Source organism: Belonocnema kinseyi, chromosome 4, assembly GCF_010883055.1.
Source record: "Belonocnema kinseyi isolate 2016_QV_RU_SX_M_011 chromosome 4, B_treatae_v1, whole genome shotgun sequence".
NCBI lineage: Eukaryota > Metazoa > Arthropoda > Insecta > Hymenoptera > Cynipidae > Belonocnema > Belonocnema kinseyi.
This window is the reverse complement of record NC_046660.1, coordinates 31,082,352-31,096,011: the sequence shown is the minus strand read 5'-3', so window position 1 is coordinate 31,096,011 and position 13,660 is coordinate 31,082,352. Positions and strand designations below refer to the sequence as shown.

The 13,660-nt window shown below is 28.6% G+C and overlaps 2 protein-coding genes across 2 annotated transcripts in view; one reads left to right on the top strand and one right to left on the bottom strand.

The window, feature by feature from the left end:
* Positions 1 to 5,343: 5,343 nt before the first annotated feature.
* On the top strand, positions 5,344 to 6,672 carry LOC117170819 (probable chitinase 10). The gene is made up of 4 exons (XM_033357861.1): positions 5,344 to 5,390; positions 5,505 to 5,901; positions 6,159 to 6,439; positions 6,519 to 6,672. The coding sequence occupies exons 1-4, from the start codon at positions 5,344 to 5,346 to the stop codon at positions 6,670 to 6,672; spliced, it is 879 nt and encodes a 292-aa protein (XP_033213752.1).
* A 3,886-nt stretch (positions 6,673 to 10,558) lies between these two features.
* The window catches only part of LOC117170818 (probable chitinase 10), a 7,080-nt gene continuing 3,978 nt past the window's right edge, over positions 10,559 to 13,660 (bottom strand). Inside the window, exons 3-5 of the mRNA XM_033357860.1 lie at positions 12,770 to 13,012; positions 10,792 to 11,069; positions 10,559 to 10,712 (exon numbers count right to left, since the gene is read on the bottom strand). Coding sequence (XP_033213751.1) covers positions 10,559 to 10,712; positions 10,792 to 11,069; positions 12,770 to 13,012 — 675 coding nt within the window. The remainder of the gene's footprint in view (positions 10,713 to 10,791; positions 11,070 to 12,769; positions 13,013 to 13,660) is intronic.

Genomic DNA, 13,660 nt, shown 5'->3' with positions numbered 1-13,660 from the left:
ATTTCTGGTTGCAGATTCATTACGTAAATAGTTTAAGCTTCTAAAACATGTAGATACTGTGTAAACTTCATAAATAGGTTTCAATATATCTCTTATGATGAATAATTTTACAAAACTGAAAACAAATTTTATTGGAGATATAGTAATCCCACATAAAATTATATCCTGCTTTCATGTGCAAAACAGAAATTGAACTTATGTTTTTTTGGAACATGAATAATGCATGAAATGTGCTTATAACTTTCAAAAGTATTAAATTAGAAAGATTTTTTTCTGAATTTAATTTATTTAACAGTGCGACAATTAGGCATTTCTGCTACAAATTACGACTCGAAATGAAAGTATCGCTAACCTACAGAGTTCTTTTACAAAAAAAAATTATTACGCTCAGAGTTGAAGTTCAGATAAAAATTAGCCTATCAAAAGTTGCCAATTCACTTGTGGCGAGAGAAATTAACGGAATTTCCTCGTTTGCTTTGTTGAAAACATTCCCTGGAGTTGGATAAACATTTGCAAGCATGCGTAAAATGGGTTACCCCTACCGAACTTCGTGTGGTTTGAGGTTTGGAAAGAGTTATTGTTTAAAAGTTCTGTTGACCAGCTGATTTCTTTCAGCCAATCAACCAATAGACTTTTAACATTTGTTTTTATAAAAAACGAATTGCTAACATTTCATTGGCTCATTTTTATCTCGACTCTAAATATGATTGTCAGGTGTATCCCGAAAAATAGGTGGTGGTGGAAAAGTGGAGGGACTAGTCGTCGCGAACGGTCTCTGAAATTTATGACATTCACAAAAGAAATACAGTTTGTCATAAATGAAGTACTTGTGTACATACAAAGAAAAGTATAAATAAACTTGCACGTTAAATGAAAGTACTGTATTTTTATGAAGTTCTTTGAGGACGCTACTTCATATTACTACAGGTACTTCTACTTAAACTCAATTGTACTAAGATCTTTTTACCAATAAAATTCGAGATTTTTAAATGGGTAATGGCTTGGGTCACTAAGATTCGGTGAGCATAAATAAATATATTTTGGAAGCCCAAACACTTCCCTTTAAATTTTATATAAATATAATCTTGTAAGATTTCTAACCGGAATTTATATATTAATTCGAACATTTGTTTTAAATTGACATGCCCAAAATTTTGTCCAAGAAAACAAAGCATTTGATAGTGTACAGTATACTCTTTTCGTCTGGAAATAATTTCAAGGATCTACTATGATTATATCTCCAACTGAATTTATACTTGTGAGACTGATAATTTAAAGTTTAGGTTTTATTGTATAATTTAAACCCAGTTTCTGTTAACCCTTCGTCTGTAAACGTTTTTTCAGCACCTCTCATCTGTAAAGGAGGGTATTTTACGTCCGGTCGTTTTCTCACCCTATTAATATAGTCAAAAAGTTTAAGAAAAAATCATGCAAATGTTGAAAACCTTCAACTTGACTTATCAATTATAAAATGGTAGAAAAATAAATTTGTTGATATATCTTTTATCAAACAAATGAAACAACTCGACAGGAATGCAGTTATTTACTCAGAAAATTGTTACTTTGAGAAAAATTAAGATAAAGTAACTTAAAAAAACCGCAAATTGAAGGCTAATAATGCTGTTTTAGGGAAAATAATATTCCGCTTAATTTATTTAAATTCAATGCTTAAGTTTTTACAGGTGAAAAATTCAATAATATATGTGTTAGGCATTGATGTTGACACATTTTATTTTCAAAAATACATTTCTTTTTATGGCTAAACAAAATTATTTTGGCTCTTTTATGACCATTCGAATAGTATCCACACATTTTATTACAAAAAAAAAAACAAGTAAAAAGTCAAACCTGCAACTGCTCAAAAGGGACTGGGACTGATAGGGATCACCAAACTTGGGAGTTGGTTGCATACATTTTTTTAGGTGGGGGTAGTAGCGGCCACCTTTCCCTTTTTGGGAAATCCGTAACTTAAACTGTTACGGCCCGGACATAAAATCCCCACCTTTACAGGCGAAGGGTTAATATAATTTGTTGATTGAAGTAATAAAGAAAAAAGTAGAGATACAGATTCTAAAACTTTGAAACTAGATCATTTTATGAATTCGAAAATTTAAAAACTAATTACTCATACATCAAAATAAAACCAAAGTCAACTGAACTGAAGCCTGTTGAAAAAATAATATAATAATGAAAAGAGATTTTTCATTTCAATCTATTCCGGTGAATTCTAACTATCGATGAGTATGTATTAAAAATATAAATATTAGACCTTCAAAAATAATGGTCAAAAAGAAATTTGAATTTTTTGGAAAATATAATTTTTTTTCAAGAAAAACTGAGATTTTTCCCTTCGAGAGCTATGCTATTAAAAAGCAGAATATTTATTTTTAATTTATGAAAAGGAGCATTAAATGGTTTTTGTAGATATATCATCTGGTTTGGCGATTTGAAACTCTTTTACTTTAAATAAATAAAATATTTTCCCCCTAAGTTTAGATAGGTTTCTTGATGCATTTCTCGTTGTTCGATGATATATTTTTTAAAAAAAGTGACACTTGACCTTGAAAATGAATGTTCAAAAATAAATTTGATTTTACAGTATAAAAAAAAACACTGTTTCAGGGCTAGAAAAAAGCTTGGTGTTTTTTAACATTAAAACTTTTAAGTGGCCTTTCTCCAAAAAAGTGATATTTGTTCTTGGCTTCCATTAGAAACGTTAACGATCCCTGAAATAGATGATATCCATAAACATCTACAAAAATGTAATCTCCTTTCCCTCTGTAAATATTTGCCCAAATGACAAAATTTTGCAGTTTTTCTAATATTTCGATTTAATTGTTTTTCAGATGTATAAGTTTATAATTTTTCTTGGAATATGCACATCGCTGGCATCAGGTAGTAAGCCGTTAGACAAGCTGCCAGCAAAGCATCCAGCGAGGCTGACAGTACCTGATGAAAAGTGTCAGCGTAAGTATATATATATTATATAATATAAAGAACCGTTGATAAACTACGTCACCCTATTTTTAAAACTTTTCCTCATGTTTTTCGTCACATAGCATCACACAAAGCTGGAATTTTTAAACAAAACACTTTAAACTTCAACCACAAATAGTTAGAATTTCAAGTAAATGGTTAAATCTACAAGTCAATAACATAAATTTTCTATAAGACTAAGAAGAAAAAATTGCGCATAAATAATTACCAAACTTATTCGGATGTAGCGGCTTTGAAAAAAATCAGTAGTGTATTTTTTTTAATGTTCTGAATCTAAAAATTAATTTTATTGCTAAAATCTACATCATTCACAATTTTTTACCAATAATGGAATAGTTATTCCATTATATCATTCACAATTTTTTACCAATAATGGAATAGTTATTCCATTATTGGTAAAAAATTGTGAATGATGTAGATTTTAGCAATAAAATTAATTTTTAGATTCAGAACATTAAAAAAAATACACTACTGATTTTTTTCAAAGCCGCCACATCCGAATAAGTTTGGTAATTATTTATGCGCAATTTTTTCTTCTTAGTCTTATAGAAAATTTATGTTATTGACTTGTAGATTTAACCATTTACTTTAACCATTTACCAATAATGGAATAACTATTCCATTATTGGTAAAAAATTGTGAATAATGTTAAATGTTGTTATTTTTAAAAATTCGACGTTTTTATTTAAAAATAAAATTTATTTAAAAATTTATTATAAATTTAAATTAAAAAATTTATTTAAAAAAACCAAAAAAACGTAGGAACAAGTATAAACAAGTATATATAAGTATATATAACAAGTATATATAACAAGTATAAAAAGTGAAAAAAATGAAAAAAGTCACATATAGATGCCATATAGATCTTCAACTGCTAAAGTAAGTTATTTACCAATTTGTTTAATTATTTACAGGGTTTTTAAATTTTCAATCCAGAAGATTAATTTTCTTCAAAAAGTACGAACTTACAAGAGAATAGATAAATGCTTATATCAATTACTTAATTTTTAACTAAAGAGGTTGCATTTTTACCAAAAATGAAATTGATATATAATATATAATAATTTCATTTATTCTGAGTTGTATTACATATAAATGAACAAAGGATTGTTTTTGAATATTTCAAATAATATACAGTTGTGTATTTATCTAACCAACTCAAATAAGTGAATAAGTGTTAACAACTAGAAATTTCATTAAAATTAACAAATGGCAAATTAACATTTGCCATAGAGACTTTTTTCCGATACATGCGCATGAGAAAATAACCTCCACGGCAAAAGTCACTTAGTAGGTTTTTCCGTTGAACAGCAGAATTGTGAATTTTTATTCATTTTTGGTTACAGAGATGTTAAGGTTCCTATAGCTCGTTGTACTGAAATTAAAATGTTTTAATTTTATAGATTTACAAACAAAATCATAGATTTTTGATCAAATTACCTCATTTTTAACTAAATAGTACAAATTTCTGAACAAAGAGATAAATCTTCAACTAATATAATAAAATTTTAATAAAAGAATGTAACTTTCAATAAAGTAGTTAGATTTTTAATGAAAAGCATTAATTTTTTACGAAAAAATATGAACTGACAACAAATTGCGTACATTTTTAACTAAATTCTTGAGTTTTCAACTTACCGCCAAAGATCTGTAACAAGAATTATAACAAATGTGAACCAAAGAATTTAATTTTCAATAAAAAATTTAATATTTGAGTTTCCGAATAAAGAATATTAATTATGAACTAAAAATAGGATAGTTAAATATTTAGTTAAAAAGAGTTAATTTCCAACTAAAAATAGTTTTCCTTTGTAATTGGATTCTATTAATTCAGTCGGAATTTGAAAAAAAAACGAGAAGTTTCTTAAAAACAGTTCTTAAAAACAAAATCATTTCAACATCATTTTTGATATATGTAGGTTTCCCATTGTGATGTGACATTCTTCGTTAATCCTTACTCCTCTACGTCCTGGATCGTCACAAAATCTTTAAATCCCCCCCCCCCTCCTCCTGATGGTCTGACGCAGTTTTTAAATTGCCTCTTATAGTACAAAAATTTAAGAAGGAAATTGTGTTATTTTTCAAACTGAATCTTCCTATCATTATTTTCTAGAAGTCGTCGGTTGTTATTTTACTAATGACGAAGATAATATATCCAACGAAACGCTAAGCTTAGAGATGATCGATTTTTCTCTTTGCACTCACTTATTTTACGGTAAGGTTGCACTTGGAAAAGACGCTTCTGTACAAGCAACTGATGAATATATAGGTAAAATAGACTTTATTGGATTTCAAAAGATTAACAATCTTCGAAGAAAAAACAGACACTTGAAAACCTTAATTGCCATGGAGGAACAGTTAGGCGATCCTGTTAGTGACCATCTTGACAATAAGTAAGTTTAATACGTTTGTCCAATATTCAAGATAGATTTCTATATTTTTGAAATTGACAGAAAGTTATTTATGGAGTTATTAAAAATAAACTTAATTATTTTTTTTCTTTATAGAATATTGTTTGATCCGCATCTACGGGTAAAGCTTGTTAATAATGTTTTCGACTTCGTGCAGAAGAATAAGTTCAATGGTATCGAACTACTATCGGCATATCTAATTGAAGATAATGCAGATGCTTCTGATAAACAAAATTTTGTTTTACTATTGAAGGCACTCAAAGAAAAATTCGATAAGAAGGGTTTAATTTTATCTTTGGCAGTTGATTTCAGAGAATCGACTGCTAAGAAATTTGATATTAAAGAAATATCAAAGTATGTGAGCTTCATTAATTTGAGGACTTACGATTTTCATGGAGGTATTTATGAAAATAAGAGAGTGGTAAGAGCAGGTCATATTGCTCCACTGTATCATTCTTCAAAAGAAAACACGGAGGATCGGAAATTGAACGTTGTAAGTACTTTTAGTAAACGAAATTTTTGTAATGTTATTTAAGAGGGCCGTAAACAATAAGACAGAAGTGCAAAATTATAGTCATTTTCATATCATAAAATTTTTTTTTAAATAGCAAAAATAGAATTCGATTTTAAATAGCAGAATTAGGATTGCTCAGTCTGAATATCTGACTTTTGAGATCTGTCGGTTTTTCAATCTTAACGTTGTTTAATCAGAAATATGTGATGGTTGTTTATAACTAATTCTGTGTTTAGGATTTTGTGGTGAAACTTTGGATTTCGGAAGGTGCTCCACCAAGCAAGTTAATACTGGGAACTACTTTTAACGGAATATCCTATACTTTAACTGATCCAAAACAAATTGGTAGAAATGCACCAGTTGACGGACCTATTCTACCCTACATTTTACCAACGATAACCTACCACGATGTTTGTCGGAAGGAGAAAGATCGAGTATGGAAGCAACTCTACGACAAAGAGCAGCAAGTTTCATATCTCTACAACGGGAAGGAAATGATTTCCTATGATGGCGCTGAGTGAGTTTTCACATAAAATTTCATTCAATTTTTCAATTCAATAAAGATCAGAATATTTTAATAACATTTTTATTTTTAGTTCCATCAAGAGGAAGGCTGAATATGCGAAAAAACTGAAGCTTGGTGGTGTATTCGTAGATAGTTTAGATAAAGATGATTTCAGTGGAAAATGTGGAAGAGAGAAGTACCCACTTCTGAGAATTGTGAACCGAGTGCTCAGAGACAAATGTTAAATTCTTGTATATATCCTACTTGGTAAAATAAAGAATTTATTGTACCTTGAAAAGTCTAAGTTTGCATGTATTTTTCACTGTTGACTAGTAGCTTGTAAGGGTTGTTCATAAATTACACGCAGTTTTTTGTGTGGGAGGGGGGGGATTTTTATATGCTCTCTTGCATGGGGGAGGGGTCCGTAATCAAAACCATTTTTCACAAAAGATACTTTCAAGTTTGCGAATCACGGAATAATAAGTCAATAAGCAAATACGGCCTAATATTGTGTACTTTGAAATCAAGAAGTCTGCAATAGAAAATTTACTTTATTTTTTCAGCATAATTTTCTGTTTTTAGACTAATATTTCTAAAGTTTATAAAATGAACTTGCATGTTTGTTTAAACTATTATCCTTCAATTTATAAACAATCAAAACTTCTACAATCATTATTACTGGTTAGAAATTGACCCCTGTTTTTATTTGTTGTAAATTCGCCTTTTTACTCGTAGCTTTAACTTTCAACGATTTGATTGTAATTTTGTTTCATTTTTACATTCAAAGTTTGTCACTTTTATTAGAAATTGCATCTTTCTTGGTTAAAAATGTACCTGTTTAGTACAAAATTAATCTCATTTGGTTTAAAAGGAACTATTTTTAAAAAATTACATTATTATAATTAAAATGTATACTGTTTTGCAAAAAAGTTGTATTCATGACTCGAAAATTAAATAATTATGTACAAAAATCAGCTATTTATTATTTCGTTAAAAATTCTTCTATTAGGTTTGAAAATTTAATTATTGTTAAAAATTCGACTTTTTGATTTCAGAATTTATCTTTTTTGGTAGAAATTGCACATTTATTGGTAGAAAAAGTAATTAATCGGTTGAAAGTTGATCTACTTTTTTTATTCGTAAGAAACAGAACGATTTTACCAATAAGTATATCTTTCCAAATCGTCTTACGTTATTTTTGAAAGCTCATTTTTAAGTCAGTCAATTTCTGAAAATATTGATTAATTCTTAAGTTGTTTTAGTTTTTAATTCATTAGTACACTATTTGTGTGGATTTTCTTATTTCTCAAATGTTCCACGTGGTAGGTGACGTGATCAGTTTAATAGTTTCGCAATATTCAATTTTTATTTGGTCAATGAGATATAAAAATATTACACAAATTGGATCTATTTGAAATTGTTCTATTTGTCACATTTTTAATTTATGTATGTATATACAGTGAAAATTTTTAATAGCCCTCCCTCCTATAGCCTTTTCGAGAATTGACGCCACGTCGCATGTAGCTGTAACAGGTGCCGCACGAGGTGCGCGGGATCTGCGGCTGTCATTCAGGCGAGAAGTCAGGCGTTAAAACTATATATCTAGGAGCTCGAATTTTACAATAATAAACCCACATATCGTAAGATCTGTAAGGAAATTTTTGTTGTAGATAATAGATCTTTGCGGTAATTTATGCAAAGTTAACATATATAATTGATCAAATAACCACAAATTACTAAAAATTTCAAAAATTGAAAAAAAAGTTTAAATTGAATTTGGGGTAATTTATCTTCTGATACCATAAATTACCTGCAATATTACCATAAGTTACCAAAAAATTTCATAAATTTTGGGAAATTGATAAAAATGTTTATAATTAATATTTGAATAATTTATAGTAAGTTACCATAAATAACATAAATTACAGAAAATTTCCATAAATTTACGGAAATTTATAGATATTTTTTATCGAATTTGGGGAAATTTATCTTCAGTTACCATTAACTACCTGTAACATTACCATAAATTACCAAAACATTTTATAAATTTTCGAAAATGTATAAAAGTTTTAAAATTGAATTTTAAGCATAACATAGTATTGTATAATATAAATTTCAATATTTAACATTTTTGAGAGTCTTTATTTAACACTAATGGCTTCACAGCGCATTTAATTATAAATTATACCTTTTTGAATATTTGAATATAATATTATTGTATTTAGTATCTGCATTCATATTTATATTCAGAAAGTTGCCAGCGCTGAATAGCACCCTGGGGGGCAGAATATACATAATAAAATCTAAAATTACAAGCACTGATTGACAAATGTTAAATTTATGGTAGTATTGGTAAAGAGTTACGAAGTAAAAAAAAATATAGGAATTATAGTAATTTAGAACCGTAGATGCTATATTGAAAAAGAAACACACAGTGAAGGAAATATTCTATCAAAATAATATTATTTTGATTAAGTTAATAATAAGCAATGGCAAGTTAGTATTTAGAAAGTGGAATTTCACAGAATAATGTCCTATACCAATGCGTTATTTCTAAAGTGGGATTACTGATTTGATATAGATTTGTAAGTGGCGGAGTATTTCTTAAACTAGATTGTAATTTTTTTCAAAGGCAAGCACCTCTCACAATAAATGAATGTTAAAGTAAATATGTTCGGTGGGAAGTAATTCTTGGTAGGCATTTTGAAGGAAACAATTGTGAGCAAAAATAAATAATAAAATGTTAAATTCTGCTGCAATATATAATGTGTAACATTATTTCTAAATAAAATATTCGAAACTGTAGAATTTCCAATTCAAATTATTTTGAATAAAGTAATTTTTAATTGACACGTATAAAATTTTGTATTTAAAATAGAACGGATTTAAAACGTTGTTTGTATTTAGGATTTTTCAAGTTTAATCAATTAAAGGTGTAAAATGTACGTAAAATTTTTACGTTTTATATTATATTTTCACACTTCCTTCTAATTTGTACATTTGAAATTATACAATTTAAAATATTCATAGAAAAATATATAATTTCGAAAACTTCGAGTTTTATTTAATTTAATTTTGAAGGCTTTTAATTTAAAATTGCTTCATAACGAATGTTTTCTATTTCAAACGCGCCCAACTGAAAATTAATTGAATTTTAAAGATTTTAATATGATTATATTTGACAACGATTAACATTTGAAACTACACTATTTTGGAAAGTCTAGTTTTCAATATGCATGTTGTGAAACAACAGTATATTTATGTTTGAAAACAGTTCCAAAGTATTTCAAGTTTCACTTTCCTGTGTTTTCGCTGCGCCTAATTAATTTGTATCAAAGTAGTTTAACTTCAGATCAAAAAGTTCAATTTTTTACCAAATCGTTACATTTCCTGGTTTGAAATACTTTTAATATACAAATAACTTTTAAACCAGAAAAAATAATTTCCATGAAATTTTGGAATTTTCAAGCCAAAGACGTGAATTTTTAACAAGTCGGTTAAATTTCTAATTCAAAAGAATTAATTCAAGAATATTTTTTTTAATTGCAACGAATAATTTAATTTGAACTGAATATTAAGAAGTTTGATTAAAAAAGCTACATTTCTAGCCAGAAATAAAAAAGAAGGAATTTTGATTATTTATAGACTAAAGTAAAATATTTTAAACAAACAATGGATCTCACTTTCAATACTTTTAAAAAATCACTTTAAAAAGTGGACATTATGCTTAGAAAATAAAGTTAATTTTGTATTGTAGACTTTTTTATTTTGGACTGCACACCTAGAGACCCTTAGGAAATTATATAATTGCACAGATGTTAAACTTAATAATATAGCTAATACTTATTGTTATTGAGTTATTGAATTTTCTACAACGAATTTCAATAACTCTCCACGTTCATTTAATCACCAGATTTTATATTTTATATGTATGTGCGTTGCCTTAGTTCATAAATTCATATAGAAAAATCTTTGACCCACCCTCCCCTCTCCTTTCCACAAAAAGACTTCACTTAATTTAAGCACGGCCACAAATGAGTTACTAGGAAATATTGGACTATATTTACACATATGGCTTTATAGTGGCAGAATAAATTTTTTATTTTTTCCGATTGGGATGTATACAAGAATTTAACATTTGTCTCTCAGGACTCGGCTCAATGTAGTCAGAAGTGGGAACTTCTCCCCTCCACAGTGTCCACTGAAATCATCTCCTTCTATACTATCTGCAAATACACCACCAAGCTGCATCCGTTTAGCGTATTCAGCCTTCAGCTTGATAGAGCTGAAATTAAATATTTTAATGAAGCACTCTTATCCTGATTGATATAAAAGCTTGAACACAATTTTATATGAATACTCACGCAACACTATCGTAGGCAATCATTTTCTCTCTTTTGGAGATGTATGGCACTTGCTGTTCTTTGTCCCAGAAAGTTGTCCATACTCGAGTCTTTTCCCATGGACAAGTATAGTAATAGCTTGGATCTCGTAAAGCATATTTTGGATCTTCAACAACTGGTGCGTCTCTACCAACTTGTTTTGGATTAGCTAAATTATATTCTAGTCCGTTAAAAGTAGTTCCCAGTATTAACTTGTTTGGCGGAGTACCCTTCGAAAGCCAGTATTTTACAATATAGTCCTGAGAACAGAATTTATTATAAACCATCATTACTTGAATATAAGGTGCCATAACATGTACTTAAGCATAGGACATCAAATATAGAAAAGTATAAGATTCATTATAATATGTCTTACTCAAACGTTAGGTTTACAATAAATATAGCTATGTTCCAGATCACGATAAGCAGATTATTTAACGTTCTCATTAGTTTTAGTACATTTAACTCTTTCAAAATATTCAGAAAAATTATAAATAATTTTTTTTCTGTAAAGCTCACGTCCCGAGTACTATATTTTACTTTGTTTTATGGGTGAGCAACTTAGCCCCACATAGCGGGCAAATCGCTTACTCTTTAAGGGATGTTAAATAACTGCTTGTAAATGAAATGTTTCTTTGTGGTTATGAACTGAAAAGTGCTAAATAGCGATAATACGTTTATAGCATGAATGCCTAATTCTAATTCCTTCTTTTATTTTATTGTATGAAATTAGAAAAAAGCGAGTCGCTAAGTCCCATTGCACATCAAATAAATTCAATAATTTATACTGAAAGATTAAAAAATTCAGCGATATAAAAAATGGGGTGCCATATAAGATAATCTTAAAATAGTAAACTGAAAACTTGAGTACTTTCCGAACAAAAGTAGGAACTCGGGATTGTAATTTTTCGTTCGATGTCAGAAAGCTAGATATTTTAATTGATCCCAAGAAAATAGGAATAATTTGAAGAATGACAAATTGTGATCGCTTTTTATAAAATTCTTGGAATTCGACATCCAAAATACTCTACTTATGGCAATATGTTCTAGATACTTAGTGAGATCTTTTTTGGTGAAGCGCTACACCATTAGCTGCACACCATAGCACTACACAATTAAAAAATAAGTTTTTTCCATTTTTTTAATTTGCAGGTAATTTTCGAAGGATTCAAACAATTTATATTTAATTTAATAAAGTTTAAAATGCGTCTCTCCTTGTTTTCACCAGACCATGAAAAATTATGATAAATATCAAAGCATTTTAAACAATTTTAGATTTGTGTACTTTAAATTTAAGTTCTTGCGGAGAACAAGATATCGCATAATGATATCACAAAACCTCTATATTAAAATAAAACGCAATATGATAACGCAAAAGCAGGTTCCAAAGCTTTGTACGATATTATAATGCACCAACATCGCTTGGTCACTACTAGAACCCTTACATATATAATATAATTAAATAATAATAATAATATAATTTAAACTCGTGCAATGTACGACATCACGATTTTATGCTATTATGATGCGATAATTGCGATATACAGCGCAGGAATTACAGTATATATTACAACTCATGCGGTATCGTTTTCTCCATGATGTATAATAATTTAAAACTCAAAAGCGCAACGAAAAAAATATTAAAAATTTGTATTCGAAATCATTTAACAACTAACAGTTTGAAAATCGAAACTTTAAACTTAACAAATACATATAAATCTGATGCATTCAAATTAAAAGTTTCATAATATAGTTTTATATATACAACGTGGTCTGAAAACAGAAAGATTTCAAATCTTCGATATTTACCGTAAACGATTTGCATTGTAGGAATTTAAGTCGAAATAAATGTCTCTTCATTTGTAAAAATTTTGAAGCGTTTGAAATTTTCAAAAAATTTGGAAATGAATAATTATAATTTTACTTTTTTGCCTGATTCTATACTAATAAAAGTACTTACCACGTTCAATTTCCGATCCTCCGCATTTTCTTTTGATGAATGATACAGTGGAGCAATATGACCAGCTTTTACTATGTTGCTAGGATCATAGGTTCTGTCTCCGTGAAAATTGTAAGCCCTCAAATTAATGAAGCTCACATACTCAGATATTTCTTTAATATCATATTTGTTAGCAGTCGATTCTCTAGCGTCAACTGCTAAAGCTAAAATGAAACCATCTTTATCGAATTTTTCTTTGAGTGACTTCAATAGTAAAACGAAATTCTTCTTATCAGAAGAAACTGCATTATTTTTAGCCAGATATTTTGATTGAAGTTCGATACCGTTTATTTTATGTTTTTTAACGAAGGTGACAACATCATTAACAAGTTTTTCTCGCAGAATCGGATCAAAAAATATTCTGTAAAGTCACAAAAATTAATATGTTTATTTTTAATGACTCCATAGATAAGAGTCTATCAATTGAACCGCTGGCGACCAAAAGGGGACACAGCCGGATTCAGCCTGAGAAGTATTGTCCTGAGTGTCAATTTTAAAAATCTTTCCAATTTCAATTTTAAAGACTGATACTTGTAGAGAATTTCAAGGCGCATCTTGTTTTCCTCTTGCAAAAATTGATAGGTTTTGTAGTTTTTGAGATAATTGTTAAAAAGTTTCCGCGCAGTTTTACCTACGTTTAGCGTGGCTTTTTCTATTTAACGTACATGTACATACTACGAACCAGAATTGTAAAGAAGGGTGCTAACTTTGTTTTCAGTTTTATCAAATACGCGGTATTAAAAGAATTTGCTACGAGGGTAGTTCAATAAGTCCTTAGAATGAAGTATAAAAACAATTTTTTTTGGGTAAATTTTTTCTTATTTTTCAACATAATCTCCTTGGAGCTCTATA

Excerpts from the sequence above, each read along its gene's own strand:
- LOC117170819 (XM_033357861.1), top strand. The coding sequence starts at position 5,344 with ATGGAGGAACAGTTAGGCGATCCTGTTAGTGACCATCTTGACAATAA. Across the intron at positions 5,902-6,158 it reads AGGATCGGAAATTGAACGTT|GATTTTGTGGTGAAACTTTG; the intron begins GTAAGTACTTTT and ends TTCTGTGTTTAG. Across the intron at positions 6,440-6,518 it reads ATTTCCTATGATGGCGCTGA|TTCCATCAAGAGGAAGGCTG; the intron begins GTGAGTTTTCAC and ends TTTTATTTTTAG.